The 16,124-nt window shown below is 37.9% G+C and overlaps 1 protein-coding gene and 1 non-coding gene across 2 annotated transcripts in view; one reads left to right on the top strand and one right to left on the bottom strand.

Annotated features, from left to right (window-relative positions):
• The window catches only part of THSD7B (thrombospondin type 1 domain containing 7B), a 755,959-nt gene that overhangs the window by 535,935 nt on the left and 203,900 nt on the right, over positions 1-16,124 (top strand). Inside the window, exon 14 of the mRNA XM_036320836.1 lies at positions 6,534-6,712. Within this exon, the coding sequence (XP_036176729.1) occupies positions 6,534-6,712 (179 nt within the window). The remainder of the gene's footprint in view (positions 1-6,533; positions 6,713-16,124) is intronic.
• On the bottom strand, positions 14,420-14,524 carry LOC118662280. Its single transcript, XR_004969672.1, has one exon. It is a non-coding gene; the product is annotated as a U6 spliceosomal RNA (small nuclear RNA).

Below are 16,124 nucleotides of genomic sequence, written 5' to 3'. Positions count from 1 at the left end.
CCAAGGCTGGTCCATGAACTGTGCAATGGTTTATGGTGTAGTACAGAATGTAACAGACAGTGTCAGACTCTTAGTGGGTCAATGCCACTAAGATAACTCACCGTGCCCATCTTTTATCAAAATTGGGTTGACTGGGGCACTCTGTTTAAGTCCAGGACCTTGCCTGATGGAGCAGCTACTATCTGGAACATTTCCTGTTGGTGGGCATAGGGAAAGAAAGAGTGTGGCAAATTACCCTAGAGCTCTTAAAGCTTTCACCTAGAAGTCACATGCTCACTTCCCAGATTTCATTGGCTAAAGCAAATTAAGATCCCGCCTCACTTCAAGAAGCTGGGAAGTGCAATTACACTACACCTCTAGAATCAAACCCTGAAATATTTGGCATGCTCTAACAAATACGAGGCATGCTCTGAGTTCAGCTATTGGAACTTTATGGTAATGTAGAGAATGTTTGGTATAATTTAAGATTTTTCTCTTGGCAAGGAACACAGGGTCTTACAGACACAGTTCCAAGAATTACTTGGTAGCATTGGCTTGTCAACAATCTGTATACCTCTGTAATGTTTCAAATGCCGAGTTTGTTATGTGGTTAAATCATTCAGTCACTTTAATTTTAACAGTGCTTATTTGCGCTAATGATAGAAACCACTTAGTACACACAGTCCTGATGGAACAGTTCAGATTGTTCTGCAGCTGGTGTTCCATTTATCCTTAATATCCCCAATATCTTCTAAGAGAAAAACATCTTTCTTGTCTGCCGGAGAAACCTGGCACAAGGGTGTTAATGCTGAAACTCGGTCTATGTGAACAACTGGAGATGGCATCGTGATGAATTTGCCTGGACAATTCAATTTAAAACATCCATTTGTCATATTATTTGGTTGACTGATTAAATTTATACTGATCCATTTAGTTATAGCAAGTGAACCAGATAGAACAATTAGTCAAAAACCTGTTTCTGCCACAAATTATCCCAATAAATTTCCTCACAGGAATTGAAACCAGGATCCATTTATATTACCTCAAACTGTTATATAATTTGCATATATTATTTGTATCATATAATTTAAGTAGTTGATTATGTACCTTTTATTTCCCTTCTCATTAATAAGACTGATCTCTACGCCCTGGCTGGTTGGGCTCAGTTGGTTGGGAGTCATTCTGTGCACCAAGAGGTTGCCAGTTGGATTCCTTGTGAGGGCACATACCCAGGTTGCGGGCTCAATCCCCAGTAGGGGGCGTGCAGGAGGCAGCTGATGGATGGATCCGTGTTTCTCTTCCTCTCCCTTCCTCCCTCTCTAAAATCAACTAAAACATTTTTGTCAAAAGCCTGATATCCTCCAAAATATGAATTTCTTTAAGGGCAGGGGTTGATTTTCTACCTTGTCACTCCAGCACTAAAGAGAACATTCTGGGGCCATAATACTGATGATCTTTTTTTTTTTTTAAACTTGATAGTGAGCTGGGTATCACAGTCAAGTCTGGGTTCAATTTCCCTTTCTATTTCTGCCCATTCTATAAAATGAAGCTTTTGGCCCAGATGACCTTGAACCTACATTTAAAATAAAGTTCACATGCTGTCTTATTAAAAAGTGCTTTACACTTAAATGATTTTTTTTCTGGTAAATGGAATACAATTTAATAAATAATTATCTGAGGAATATATTTGAGTTTGAAGGAGTCTAGGCAAACATATTTTGTCAATATAATTATTTGAATTTTATGTAACTTCTAAATCAGCAGTATTTCATGTTCTGATTTTGGGTCCAAATAAGATACTTTGTTATGTATAGTACCATAACCATCATTTTATAATGTTAACATTGGAGAGTCTATGCTGATAAGGTTTTAAATATGCAGTAAAGATTATTTTTCTACTTGCAAATGGGATTTCAAAATATTTCTTTTAATAACTTAAATTTTTAAAAAGAAGAAATAATGGGAATGTAGGTACTTTCCAACTCTCTCCTCTTGGGCTTTACAGAGGCCTGTACAGGGTTGGAATCATCTTTGAAAGAATGTAACTAATATTCATGGGCAGTATTCTCAGGTGAAAATATAAATTCACCAAAGCAAGCTGGAAACCTTACTGAGGTTGATCTATATTTCCACACACTAATGGATTGATATCCTATATAATAAAAGGCTAATATGCAAATTGACCAAATGGCACACCAGGGGGCAGACACTCAATGTAGGAGCTTCCCCCTGGTGGTCAGTGTACCCCCACAGGGGCAGTGCCACACAGCCAGAAGCCCTTAGCCAGGTTTACGGCTGGCGAGTACAGTGGCTCCATGACAGTCGGATATCCCCCGAGGGTTCCCGAACTGCAAGAGGATGCAGGCCAGGCTGAGGGAACACCACCACCACCACCACCACCACCACCACCCCCCCACCCCCCCCCCCCCGCATGAATTTTGTGCACCGGGCCTCTAGTTTTACATAAATGTCCAATACTGCCACTATTCCCTTGAATACAAAGTATTGATCTTATTTCTTAAATTGTCTTTCTTGCAACCATGTCAAAAACATCCACCCTCATATTCCTCACCTCTTCTAAACAAATATATACTTTAAACTACTTTGATGTAAGTCATCAGATACTTTTTAGTATGGTACACTCATTACTAGATAAAAAGTAGTATTAAAATGTGTAAATTAAAACAGTAAATCTTCAAATATTGAGAAATGAAAACATCACTTTATTTTAACTCACAAATTTCTACCAGATCTTCACTTTGAAATGGGGAAGAGACAATCAGCATTTTCTTCATTTTTTCCTGTCTTATTTTTGGTCCTGTGTTTTCATTATTCTAGCAAAGTATCAACAAATAGAACATGCACTGTATTTGCCATTACTTTACACAGTAGGAAAATATAAGTAAATTAAACTAGGTTTTTTCCCTCAGGCTATGAATATCATCAGTGTTTCTTTCTAATCCTTCAAAAGAGGCTCTTATAGAGGGAAAAATGTGTTAGTCCTTGAATGATGGAGGGGGAAAAATTACAGTAGGTAATATCCTAGGAAGTAGTTTCATTACAAAGCCAGCCTTATACATAGAGCTGTGTTTTTCCTATGTCCTAACCTAAAGAGCAATATTTTAAGGTTAGCAATGTAGATTGAAAAGCCATTCCAGGTCTCTGGGCTTCAGCCTAAATGAGTATTTCATTAAATAAAGCCCTTCAATTATAACATAGATAGAGATAATAATCACAGATCTTATTAGTTCATCTGTATTCATAACAACAGATATTTTGTGGGTACCTGCTATCTGTAACGTATATGGTTTACAAAAATCACAATGTTGGGTATATGCTCTACTGATAATTCTGTAATAAATACTCCATATCTAACTTCATATGCATACAGGTAACTAAACTAGAAGATGGAAACATCTCCAGGTTAAATAATATGATGGCCCAAGCAATGTATTCTGCATATGAATTATAGTGTAAAAATATATATTTTTAAATCCTTAGCCTAGGATATGTTTTTATTGAAGAGAGAGAGGGGGGGGAGAGGAGAGAGAGAGAGAGAGAGAGGATAGGAGAGGGGGGAGAGGGGAGAGGGGAGAGGAGAAGAGAGAAGAGAGAAACATTGATGTGAGAGAGAAATGTAGATTCTTTGCCTCCCATGCGGTCAGACCTGGGATTGAACCTGAAACTTGGGTATATGTCCTGACCTGGAATGAAACCCAGGACTCTTCGGTGCTCCAACCGACTGATCCACACTGGCCAGGACTGTAAAATATTTTTGAAAGAAAAACAGTTTCTTTTATATCAGTTGGATTTATATTTTTGAAATTTGCCAGAGAAGCTATTCTGTAATATATTTTATGCAAATGAGTTTTTAAAACATTAGTGACGTTTCCATAGTCAGGAATTTGAATTCTCATTTGGCAGGTGAACCTTGTACATAGCCACATGTGATCATCTTCTATTGCCAAAAATTGTAAGTCTCAAGTATGTGGGTAAAACTAATCTTTTCAATTATGGGATAGGCATGAGAATATGCAATTATTAATGGTTCTCACTAAGGGCTTTCCTTTGGGGTATACTCTAGCATGAATATAACTATCCTGAAAAATAAATGTCACTGGCGCTGTTGAATTTCAAAACTATTTTATACTCATTGAATTTATGACCTTGAGTTGCATAGAGATCCTCTGGGTTTATGTCTTATCAGGAGGAAAAATATAAAACAGTGTATGAGAGGCTCTCTAATTAAAATCATTCAATATACAAATATAGATAAAAATAAAAATGAGCCAGCAAGGCTAACCTGGCTAGAGAAAGAGTAGTTTTGCATGAGGAAAGGCATAAATATTACTGAAGAAGATGGAGTAGTCTATGTGGACAGATTTTGAGACAGAGGAGAGGGAAGGGCAGGAGCAAAACAAGTTAGGGATGCAGTTCTCAGCCTTGACTGCACATTAGACTCTCCGGGGACCTTTGAAAAGTACTGGTGCCTAGATCCATCTCGGAGACTCTGGTCAAATTGGTCTGTAGAATGTCCTGAGCAATAGGAATATATTTTACAGTCAAGATGAAATTCTTTGCTTAGAGGCTCTTGTAGAGAATTGTATAGTTTTTGCAAACTAGTTGGCACTTTATTTTCAAGGCACTGGAGAGTCAGCAAAGAGTTTAAAAGGAGTAGCATAAATCATGTATTTTTATCTTTCTTTTTTTTAGATTGTTTATTAAATTTTTATTATAGTTGATACAGCATCAGAAGAGAAACCTTTTCCTCAACGTGACTGACCAATATTAAAAGAGAATGCGCAGGGAAAAGGGGAGTCTAGTGAAGAGACTTGCAGTATTCCAGACCAGAAAGTAAGATCTTGAACCAGGGACTGACAAAAGAATTTTGGAGTAGGGGCCATATTTGGGACATTTTGACATAAGAACTTACTACACCTATTAAGGTATGTGCGAGATAATGGAGGAAGGCCTAAGATGACTCGGGTTTTTATTTTGGATAACCTGTTAGCTGTCAGTTGCTGCATCAAAAACTTACCACAGACTTAGCTCAAAACACTAGCTCGGCTCCCCAGGATCAGCAGTACAGACGTGGCTTCTCCAGGTTCTCTGCTTACGTCTCTCACCAGGCTACAGGCAACGTGTGGGCCAAGGCCGAGGTCTCAGCAGATGCTGCACAAGGGAAGGCGCCCTTGGAATTATTGGCAGAATTCATCTCCACACTCCTGTAGAGCTGAGGCCTGTTTTCTTGCTGGCTGACAGCCAGCAGCTGCTCTCAGGCCCTTGACATTGCTCTCAGTCCCCTGCTATGTGGCCACGCATAGCGCACCTGTTTATTTATTCAAGGCCAGCAGGAGAATCTTCCTCCACAAAAAGGGTCCAGTCACTCTTTTAAGGTTTTTCACCCAATTATCCAGGCTGTTCGTCCTGATAATCTCTCTCCTAGTAAACTCAAAATCAACTGATTTTTCATGTTAATTCTATATGTGAGTTCCTTTCCCCTTTGCTACACACTAAAATCTAATCATGGGAGTGTCACCCTAGCACATTCACGGATCCTGCCCAAAACCAAGGGGAAGAGGTTATGTAGGCATGCCCATCAATGTATAAGAACCAGATATGTTGTAGTTAATTAAGATGAGGGATATAATAGAATGAGAATGCTTTGTGGGTCGTGACCCCTGAAAATACATCCTGCATATCAGATATTTACATTAAAATTCATAACAGTAGCAAAATTACAGTTATGAAGTGGCAACAAAAATAATTTTATGGTTGGGGGTCACCACAACATGAGGAACTGTATTAAAGGGTCGCGGCATTAGGAAGGTTGAGAACCACTGCTTTAGGAGGAAATCAATTGCCCCAGCTTTAGATATTTTGAATTTGGGGGTAATTGGCTATCCAACTTGAGTGGATGAGTAGGTTGTATAAGAACTCATTCGAGATATCAGACTTAGAAATATGTATTTGATAGTGATTATTTGAGGTGATAGTTAAATAATTAGATTATCTAGAGAAAGATGATAGCAAGAACTGGGCTGAGGACAAGAGTAAGACCAAGTAAAGCTAGAACATGTGCATCTGTATTTCAATCCATATCACTTGATTCCAGTCCAATATCTCATTAGATGCCCTTTCACTATGCCTATATTTTCCTCTTTCAATATTATCCAGATTGATTCTATTATGCTCCCTATCTTCAGACAGAATTATAGGAATTGGTGGAACACAACGCCCAGTGAAGGAAATGATATCATTAGCCCTAAACTGCCTCATTTCTTCTTATCAGAAAGAACAACTAAGTGTGTACTTTTCCCTGCTCCTTCCATCCCAGAATTGTCTGTGAAGTAAACAGGTGGTACAAATTTGGGTTGCAGATATAATCATAAGTATCTGCCTCTGAGAACTTCTGTCTGTGCATTTGAGTAGAAAACTATCAGGGTCCCTATGGCAGTATTGGTGAGCAACCTGAACTCTAAGAATAGCAAGTGAATTTGATCAGTGCATTTTGATCAGACTTTCCTCCCTTCTCTTGGATCTTTTTCTCTCAGGTTATATTCAAGAAGAATGTACCATCCCCTGCCCATTTGATTGCAAGTTAAGCGATTGGTCCAGCTGGGGGTCTTGCAGTTCCTCTTGTGGGATTGGCGTGAGAATTCGCTCCAAATGGCTAAAAGAAAAACCTTACAATGGAGGCCGCCCATGTCCCAAACTGGATCTCAAGAATCAGGTACAGTGCATGAAGCAGCAAATAAAAAGCTAAAAAATTATCCTCTTTATTATTTCCTATTGAAATTGAAGCCATTATCTTGTTAGAAGCAGCTCATAACAGGTTATCACAAGTTCAGAAGAGAGGGGTTCAGCAGCAGATATTAATATAATACAATTAGTCATAGAAGCCTTGGGCACTCCTGGCTGGTTGTTGAGTTCAACTTGGTATTATTAGCAGTAATAGTGTTTACAAAAATTACATCCAATTGATGTTAAATAATCTTGAATTGTAATTTGATTATCTGTGATAATAGTGATGTGTATAGATACACATACACACACACACGTGTGCATATGTATTAATGTTGGGAGAATGTCAATTAATATGGCCATAAATATAATTACTGGTCTGGTCTCGTCATATAGTGCAAAAATGGTGTTCTATTTTACCTTTACCTAACTCTTCCTTCTAATTTTTTGTTGTTCTCAGCCTTGCTAATGTTTCCACAGATCTTCATTCTCTTCTGAGCTATTTCTCTACCTGTTTCCCCCCAAACCAAAGCTGTTTCATAAAACGGAACCCTCAAGAATACCCTTCCATGTAGATGTCTAATCAAAGTACCATCCTAAGCAAAGTTGATTTGAGTATTTCAGTTGACTTTACCCATATAACAAGGTCTAAATTTAGGTATGAATTACAATAAAAAACTAAATTTTCTCCCACAGTTGCATACTGATTATTAATTTAGGTATGAATTACAATAAAAAACTAAATTTTCTCCCACAGTTGCATACTGATTATTAGATTAAAACTGACATATATTTTTTAATCTAGTTGAATGGGCAGGGAACAAGGTGATGAGAGTTAGAAGTTCTTTATTCTTAGAGAGGTGAAGTGTGTCTTATGTGGGTATGTAGTCTCTATACTCCAGAAGGGCTTCAACAGAATAGCTATGCAGGCTTGTATTACTAATTCTAGTATATTAATTTCTGTCATCTTAACCCCATTTTGATTAGACTTTCTGTACAGGTTGTTTAATAGAAGGGAAATCCATGCATCTATTTTTAATTAATTTTAATAGCGTGTCTGGTACTACTTGGATTTAGATATCATTTGTCAATTCAAGAGCAATATCTCTAGCTATTTTTTCTAAGTTTTTGCAAAAGGCATATAATTCATTGAGAATGAAAACTTATCATTCCAACAAAAGCACTTAAGTTCTAAGACAGGGCACAACGTGATGCATCTTGTATTTTAAGGTTCTGTGGTAAAATAATGACCTGGTTCTCCCCCTGCAAAGCAAATATAAACCTATTGAGGAAAATAAGGCAGAGGACCAAGTACTGTAGTTTGGTGAATGGACAGTTAATGAAGGGATTTGATTAATGAAAGTAGGAGAGAGATAATCAGAGAAGAGATAATCTGAGGAGATATGCCTTCAGCCCAAGTTTATGGTCAAAAGGAAGACTCTCAAGTGAATATTTTCTGTGAAGACTATTTGACCATTCCTCAGAGATTTTTCTAGGAATTTAAAATGGAAACGCTATTAAGAATTTATAGTTATAAAAAATGTATGGTAATTTTTATATTTTTTTCAAAAGCAACAATGAAAGCTAAGTCCTTATAACACTGGTGTTAAATATTATTTTAATATGTTTATTTTATGAACTAGGAAATTATCAAAGGAATAAAAGGATTTTATTTGAGCACAGACTTTAGGACAATATTTTCAATACACGAAGGCGAATGTGTAGAAATGTGTCTATCAAATTTGAAAGTATGAATGAGATAAATGTACTTGTAAGCTGCTGTGACCTAAAGGAAACATGTTCTAAACATTTCATTTTCAGATAAAACATGTACCCTTACGAAGTAGTACAAACTAATAACCCCAGGTTCAACAATTTAGATAAATTCCATAAATTAAAATTAAGGTGTGTCTGTCTGCAGGAAATGTTTCTTTTAAGTTCCAGAAAGGCATTATGGCACTGCAAAGTTGATTGTGTGTTGTGGTGCTCAGAAATAAATTCTGACATTAATGATCAGCAGTTGAATTGAGTATTGCCTATATTCTAATAGAAAGAGGTTTCAGATATCTAGCATGTATATGGCTTAATTAAATTTGAATCAGAAAACACCCCAGTCCATATTTACATTTTAAAGGAAGTTAATTGATAACAGCAATAAGAAATAGGCACCCCTCTCATTTATAATCTGTGAATGGCAAGGGGAGATACTAGTGTGAAAAATCTTAGGTTTCAAAGAAACTTTTCTAAAGCAAGCACATACCTACCTATAAGCATATTTGTGGGAAGCTTGAACCCTCTGTGTGTATGTGATGTTATATATAGAATTCTTTTGAAGTTATCCGCATTCTCCTAAGTCACTTGAAAATAATGGGGTTGTCAGGAATTTTCATTATTTAGGAAATATCTCCAAGCTTCTCTTATTTATGCTGATGCTTCTGTGGAAGAGGCCGCTATTTGTTTTTCTAAGCTGGAAATGTGGTCCAGTTAGAGGCATACTCACTTGAGGCTCTTTTGTAAAGTTCAATTTCACAACTGGCTTTAGGACATTTGTCTTCTTTCCAGTTGGTTTTTAGTTTCAGATTCATTTTTCTATTTTTGGGACCATATTAATATGCTATCATCCATTCACCCACAAGAGTATAAAAATTGCAACCGAATTAACCAGTAAGAGGGGCACCTATCCTTAGCACCTGTGCATGTAGAAAATTCAGTGTATGTCAGATTGAGCCTGGTGTACTGTTCGTAAAAAACATATTAAACTTTGTCTTGTGTGTGGGCTGCCTATTATGCATATGCCTGTGTAAATGTTAGATACCTGCATGTGCTTATTCATTCTCCTCCTCCGTTGCTCTGTGGGTCTTTTTGAAGGCAAGGGCTGTCTTTCTATTTCTGTAATGTGTTCATGCCCCTAGTGGACTGTCAAATTATATCCATTGGATGCTTTATTTGATAAGAAGCCTTTTCTTTGGATTGGTGGGTAGGCAGTTCCATAGAAAGACAAAATATGTAAGAACTCCGGTCTTTTATGCTGTGATTTTTCATTTGAATTCTCAAAAACATTGACTCTTCTAGAGAAAAGAAATAAGAACCTCCAAAATATTATTGCCCAGGGTCTTTCAAGACTTGCCTGAGCCCCAGCTGCTTTGCTCAGTGCATAGAGCATCAGCCTGTAGACTGAAGGGTCCCAGGTTCAATTGTAGTCGAGGGCACATGCCCGGGTTGTGGGCTCAATCCCCAGGAGGCAGCTGATCAATGATTCTCTTTCATCATTGATGTTTCTCTCTCGCTCTCTCCCTCTTCCTTCCTCTCTGAATTCAATAAAAATATATTTTAAAAAACTTGCCTGAAAAATCCTGGCGTTTCGATCCCATTGAAATCTAACTCAGTGATGTGCAAGGAAAGGTTGGTTACTATAAAGTGTATACTGTTCTGAATCTGTTAGTGAAATCAACATTTATAATCTCTCATTAAACAGCCTCTCTTTGATACCAAAACCCATCAACAAGATAGCTTTCTCTAGAAGTGCCAATAGCACAGCAATACTTGAATAGCTTTCTGCTAAATATATTTGTGATGCTAAATTGCTGCAGCACGCCATTCACCCAAAGCTCTCATCTAAGTGGAAAACTTCTTCTAAATAGTTTAATGGATTATCAGATCAGTTGGTTGATGCCCTTGACACTACTGAGCATAATAAAATACACAATGCATTTTAATTTGTTGCCATCTGTAATGTGTTGGGTGGATTTAAGTGCACTTGTGCTATATATTTTTGTGATACTTTTTCTTTCTTTTGGAATTCTGCTTAACAGAAAATTAAATATGGGGACATTAAAGCTTCATTGGACTTGCATTTCCCTTTATGCGTTCTTCACACAATTGAAGGCAAGAGAATTCCAGGAAATTATATTGTGCTTATCTGTTGCAAATCTTGTGTTCACAGTGTGTTTGAATAAAAATCTTAGGTTGAGATTCATTACTTATACTTTTACAAATGCATGCTCTCCATTTAAATACATTTTTGAAAGAGTTTTTATTCTTGCAACAGACTGAGCAGATACAAACTAAATATGTGTGATCTCTAGAAAAATTGCTATTTTAAAGGTGTGCCTTCTTCCTAAAGAGAAGTGGCCTAAGTTTGGAAATGATGAGTAAAATGCATTTTATTTTTCATAGCAGGGTAAAAATGTTTTCAGGAGTACTTTTTTCTTCAAATATATACAGAAACATTTTAACATGAACATTTCTTCCTTAGGCTTTCAGATGAGAAAGGGTTTCTATACAGAGATTGTTTGGGCTTATTTTAGTACTGCTTCATTAATTATTAGCAATACAGGGTATGGAAATAGGATAGCTGTCATTCTGTCTGAATGTGTGTTTACCCAGGAAAGGACGTCGACATTAGGTTCGATTCAGTGTGCCCAATGTTGGCCTCCTCTTTTCAACTAGCCACACTCACACTTATTCTCACCTAATTCAAATCACTCCTGCACAGCCTGATCACTTTGGACTTAGGACTTTGGCAGGAGCCCCAGACTGCAATGGAGCAAGAAGTTCTTCTTGAGCATGAACATGGAAGGCAGCCCAAGCCCACCCATGATTAAGTACATTCAGGTGGACTGTTCTTGCATGGCTCTGCGGGGAGCGGGGGGATTGTGGCTTCACTTTTTAAGTATGAAATGTCCTATGTCACAGAATTAAGTGGTGCAGAGTGATTTATTCTCAGTGTTATGTAAGGTGATTTAATAGAGGCACATACTCCTAAAACATTTGACCTTTCCCCAACATGGTAATTATCATCCTAATGCCCAGGTACACAACACCCATGTCAGCAGCAGCCTGAAAGGGCTCCTAAGGGTGTGTTCTTCTGTCTGCATCCTCTGTGTCTGACTGCCAAGTCTAGCTCTCTGCTCTCCGGCCACGACATGGTGCTAATTGAGCTGATAGGGCTCAGAGGAGAGGCAGTTTTTCTTTTTTGTTTTTGCCCTGTCACCATGTCTAAGAAAAAATGTTTTTTCCTAAGAGATTCCTCTTTCCCACATTTGTGTTTACTTATCCCCTATTCTTGACCATTCCAAAGCCTCCGGTTTGTTAAAATCTTTTGCAACTTTGATCATTTTTCTTGAGAGCTGCCGAAGTCCATCATGAGAAGCAGTTTCCCTATACCTGGTGTCCACTCTGTCTTGCATTTTATTGTGTTTTTAAATATGGGGTGTTGCTGCTCTGCATGTATTCAAACTCATGTTTACTTGTTATTCAAGATATTCTATGCTCTTCTAGACTGTTCTATACTAGACAGGCTTGGCAAATGTCACAAATGCTGTCCCTAAGCAGGGATTTTAGGATTTGCTGGGCTGGGGTTGGCTGTAAACTTGGGAAGCAGGCACATTTTTTAACATTTTGTCTCTGGAATTCTCTCAGTGTGCTCCCATATCTCATATTATCCTTGGTCCCTGAACTCTTGAACTCCTGAAATAGCATTTTAGATAACATCAGCTTAGCAGAAAATCATATCACCTGTATTTGCAGTTTTGAAAAACTGTCTTCTTAATCAAGTACTTCAAGTAGAAATTCTTAAGTACTTTTCTAGAGAAAATATTGGCAGAACCTAATTTTTATATCTTTTCTGAATCAGCCTGTCATTTAAACGTTCAATACAGAATGGAAATGTCCCTCTGTAGTGCCTTGAAAGAAAACGGATGTGATTTTAACCACAAACATTTCGTTATACCAAACATATTTTAAAATTCTCACCTGAGAATATGCTTTTTATAGATTTTAGAGAGAGGAAGGGAGAGAGAAACTTTGATGTGAGAGAGAAATAGCCATCGATTTCCTCCAGTACCCACCCTGACCAGGGATCTAACCCACAACCGATGTATGTGCCCTGATTAGGAATTGAACCCACAACATTTTGGTGTACAGGATGACACTCCACCCAGCCAGGCCTAAGCATTCATGTTAGAAAATAAAATGGTTAACTGATGGGAGTACAGCGCCTTCTTAAAAGAATAACTTGCTTAAGACCTATTTAAAGTAAGATTCTAAATGGCATGCTGCCCTAACTGGTTTGGCTCAGTGGATAGAGCGTCGGCCTGCAAACTCAAAGGTTCCAGGTCCGATTCTGGTCAAGGGCATGTACCTTGGTTGCGGGCACATCCCCAGTGGGGAGTGTGCAGGAGGCAGCTGATGGATGTTTCTCTCTCATCAATGTTTCTAACTCTCTATCCCTCTCCCTTCCTCTCTGTAAAAAAAATCAATTAAATATATTTTAAAAAATAAAATAAAAGAAATGGCATGTTAATTCTTTTTTAACTGAGATGCAATTAGCATGTAACACTGTAAGTTTAAGATGTACAGTGTGTTAATTTGATAAATTTATATGTTACAATTTGATTACCACCAGAGCATTATCTAACACATCTCTCTAGTCACATGACATCATTTCCTTTTTGCTTTGAGAACAGCTAAGATCTAGCCTCTTAACCACTTTGAAGTTTATAATCTATAATAATAGTGTAATATGATAATTAGACCAGACTTCCTTCTGGACGACCTTCCGGACAAAGCCGGGGCTGCGAGGGAAGCCTGGGTCCCAGGTGCCAGAGGGAAGCAGGTGCCAGCAGCCGGGGGAAGAAAGCCCTACTCTTGCACGAATTTCATGCATCAGGACTCTAGTTAGTTATAATTGACTATAGTCACTATGCTGTGCATGAGAGCACCAGGACTGATTTATCTGCCAGTGGCAAATTTGTATGCTTTAGATTTTCAAGCTTTGTCCCTATATTAAATCACCAGAAAACAAATTACCTAGATCCTGACGAGATCCTACCATAGATCCCTGCAGAAAAGCATTTGTTGGATCATGATATATATTTTCAACATGACTTAAGAGTCAAGATAAACATAGTCTCTCTGAGAAGCTTGTCTAAATCTTTTGAAATCCGTAGTCTATTTTTCTAAACCATTACTGAACAGAAAAATCACTGTGGGTTGGAGGAAAGTCAGTATGTAGCAGTTTCCCAGGTCCTGCTCTGAGACTGTGGCCAGTACAGTTACAGTGTATTGTTAGCAGAGGTGGTTTTCACTGGTTCTTCTGATTAGGCAAGTTGGTGAACACTGCCCGAATGAAGATTCTTGGCACTGAGGCTACCATTTCCTCTGGATTTAGCTCTGGAAAGGATTTTATCTTTAGCCTGCCCTTTCCAATCTAAACAATGAACACAACCACAGTTGGCCACTCAGAAAATCTGGGAAGACCCTCCCATTTTACAGAAGAGGAGTCTAAGGCTACAGAGATGACTTGCCCAACTTCACCACTGATGAATATAAGGGGTTAAGAGTCAATCAGGTCTGAGGTCAAATGCTGCCCTGCCATCTGCTTGCTGTGGGAGAATGAGAAAAATATTTAACCTTTCTTAGTCTCAGTTTTATAATCTGTCAAATGGGTATAACAATGGCAACTACCTCATAAGACTATTGTATTCATATAAAATGAAAATAAATATAAATATCATATTTCCCTGTTTGGCATATAATTAGTGCTTGATAAATGTTAGGTGGGATTCTTTTTACTTAGTCTCTAACACATAATTTGGTTCAAATTCAGTTGGCTTTCACCTATACCATATTGCCTTTTACAATTAAATTGGGCAAATTGCTTCTCTTTTTGTATTTATATACTGAAACTTTTTTAAAAAATATGGAATGCTTCATAAATTCACATGTTATCCTTACGCAGGGGCCATGCTAATCTTCTTTGTATTGCTCCAATTTTAGTAGATGTGCTGCCGAAGCAAACAGTCTACTAAAACATTTAAAGTCCTATAATTTAGTTGTAATAACTCAGCTTGAAGGCATAGTAAAAGCTGCTGTCATTGCTTCCTCTATGCAAGTCTGTTTCATTTTATTTCTCAACAACTTATTTGGCATTGCAATTTTTCTGGTGGCAAAAGGGAATATAACTCTTTACATATTTATAACTAATTTCCTAGGAATTTGTGATTCTTTAGGTCTTCATATAAATGGTTCGATTAAGGAGTGTAACCAAAAGATACACAAATCATTATGGGTAGAGCTCTAGGAATTTTCGCAAAGTGAACCTCTCCATCCAATTACCACCCACATCAAGAAATAACAGTCATTCCTTGGTATCCACAGGGATTTGTTCTAAGACCTTCCTGGGGATACCAAAATTCATGGATGCTCAAATCCCTTACATAAAATTGTGTAGTATTTGCATATAACCTGTGGGCATCCTTCCATATACTTTAAAACATCTCTAGATTACTTATAATACCCAGCGCAATGCAAATGCTATGCAAATAGGTATTATACTGAATTTATTAGAGAATAATGACAAGAAAAATGTCTGTACATGTTCAGCACAGATGCAACCAACCTAGGCCTAACTACACGTACACATCAGCAACAACAGAACTTTTTTCCCAGATGTATATTTTTTAATCTGCAACTGAGGACATGCTTACAGAGAGGAGGGGAGAGGAAGAGAAAAATTGATGTGAAACAGAAACATTGTCCTCTTGCCTTCTGTATGCACCCCAACCGGGGATTGAACCGCAACCCAGGTATGCGTCCTGACTGAGAATTGAACCAGTGACCTTTCAGTGCAAAGGGTGATGCTCAACCAGACTGAGCTGTCCTAGCTGGGCTGAATATTTTTGATCTGTGGTGATTCATTGAATCTGTGACTGGGAAACCTGTGGATATGGAGGGCAGACTGTGCATTATCAGTATCTCAGAGACCCCTTTGTACTCCACCTCCTTCACCACCACTTCCTCCCACCATGTAGAACTACTTTTCAGTATTTGGACACTATAAGTTAGTGCTAACAGACAAAAAACTTGACATAAATGGATTTTTTACTTTGAATTACTTTGCGTCTGCCTGTTTTTCTCCTCAACTTGTTTGTGAGATTCATCCATGTTGTGATATGTTGTTCATTTAAAACATATATATTTATTGTTGAAAGTATTACATAGATTATCTTTTTTCTCCCATTAACCACTCCCAGCCCACTCCCGTCCTCTGCCCTCCCCTCTCCCCCGCCTCCTGTGCCCCAGGCCCTCACCACCCCATTGTCTATGTCCATAGGTCATGCATATATGAATACAAGTTCATTTATTGATCTCTTCCCACCCACCCTCCCCTGCCTTCCCTCTGAGGTTCAACAGTCTGTTCATGCTTCTATATCTCTGGGTCTATTTTTGATCATCAGTGTATTTGGTTCATTAGATTTCTGCATATGAGTGAGATCATGTGATACTTACCTTTCTCTGACTGGCTTATTTCGTTCAGCATAATACTCTCCAGGTCCATCCATGCTGTCACAAATGGTAAGAGTTCTTTTTTATTACCACATAGTATCCCATTGTGTAAA

The sequence above is a fragment of the Myotis myotis genome, unplaced genomic scaffold (assembly GCF_014108235.1).
Source record: "Myotis myotis isolate mMyoMyo1 unplaced genomic scaffold, mMyoMyo1.p scaffold_m19_p_8, whole genome shotgun sequence".
NCBI classification, from domain to species: Eukaryota; Metazoa; Chordata; class Mammalia; order Chiroptera; family Vespertilionidae; genus Myotis; species Myotis myotis.
This window is presented reverse-complemented; position numbering and strand designations above follow the sequence as displayed.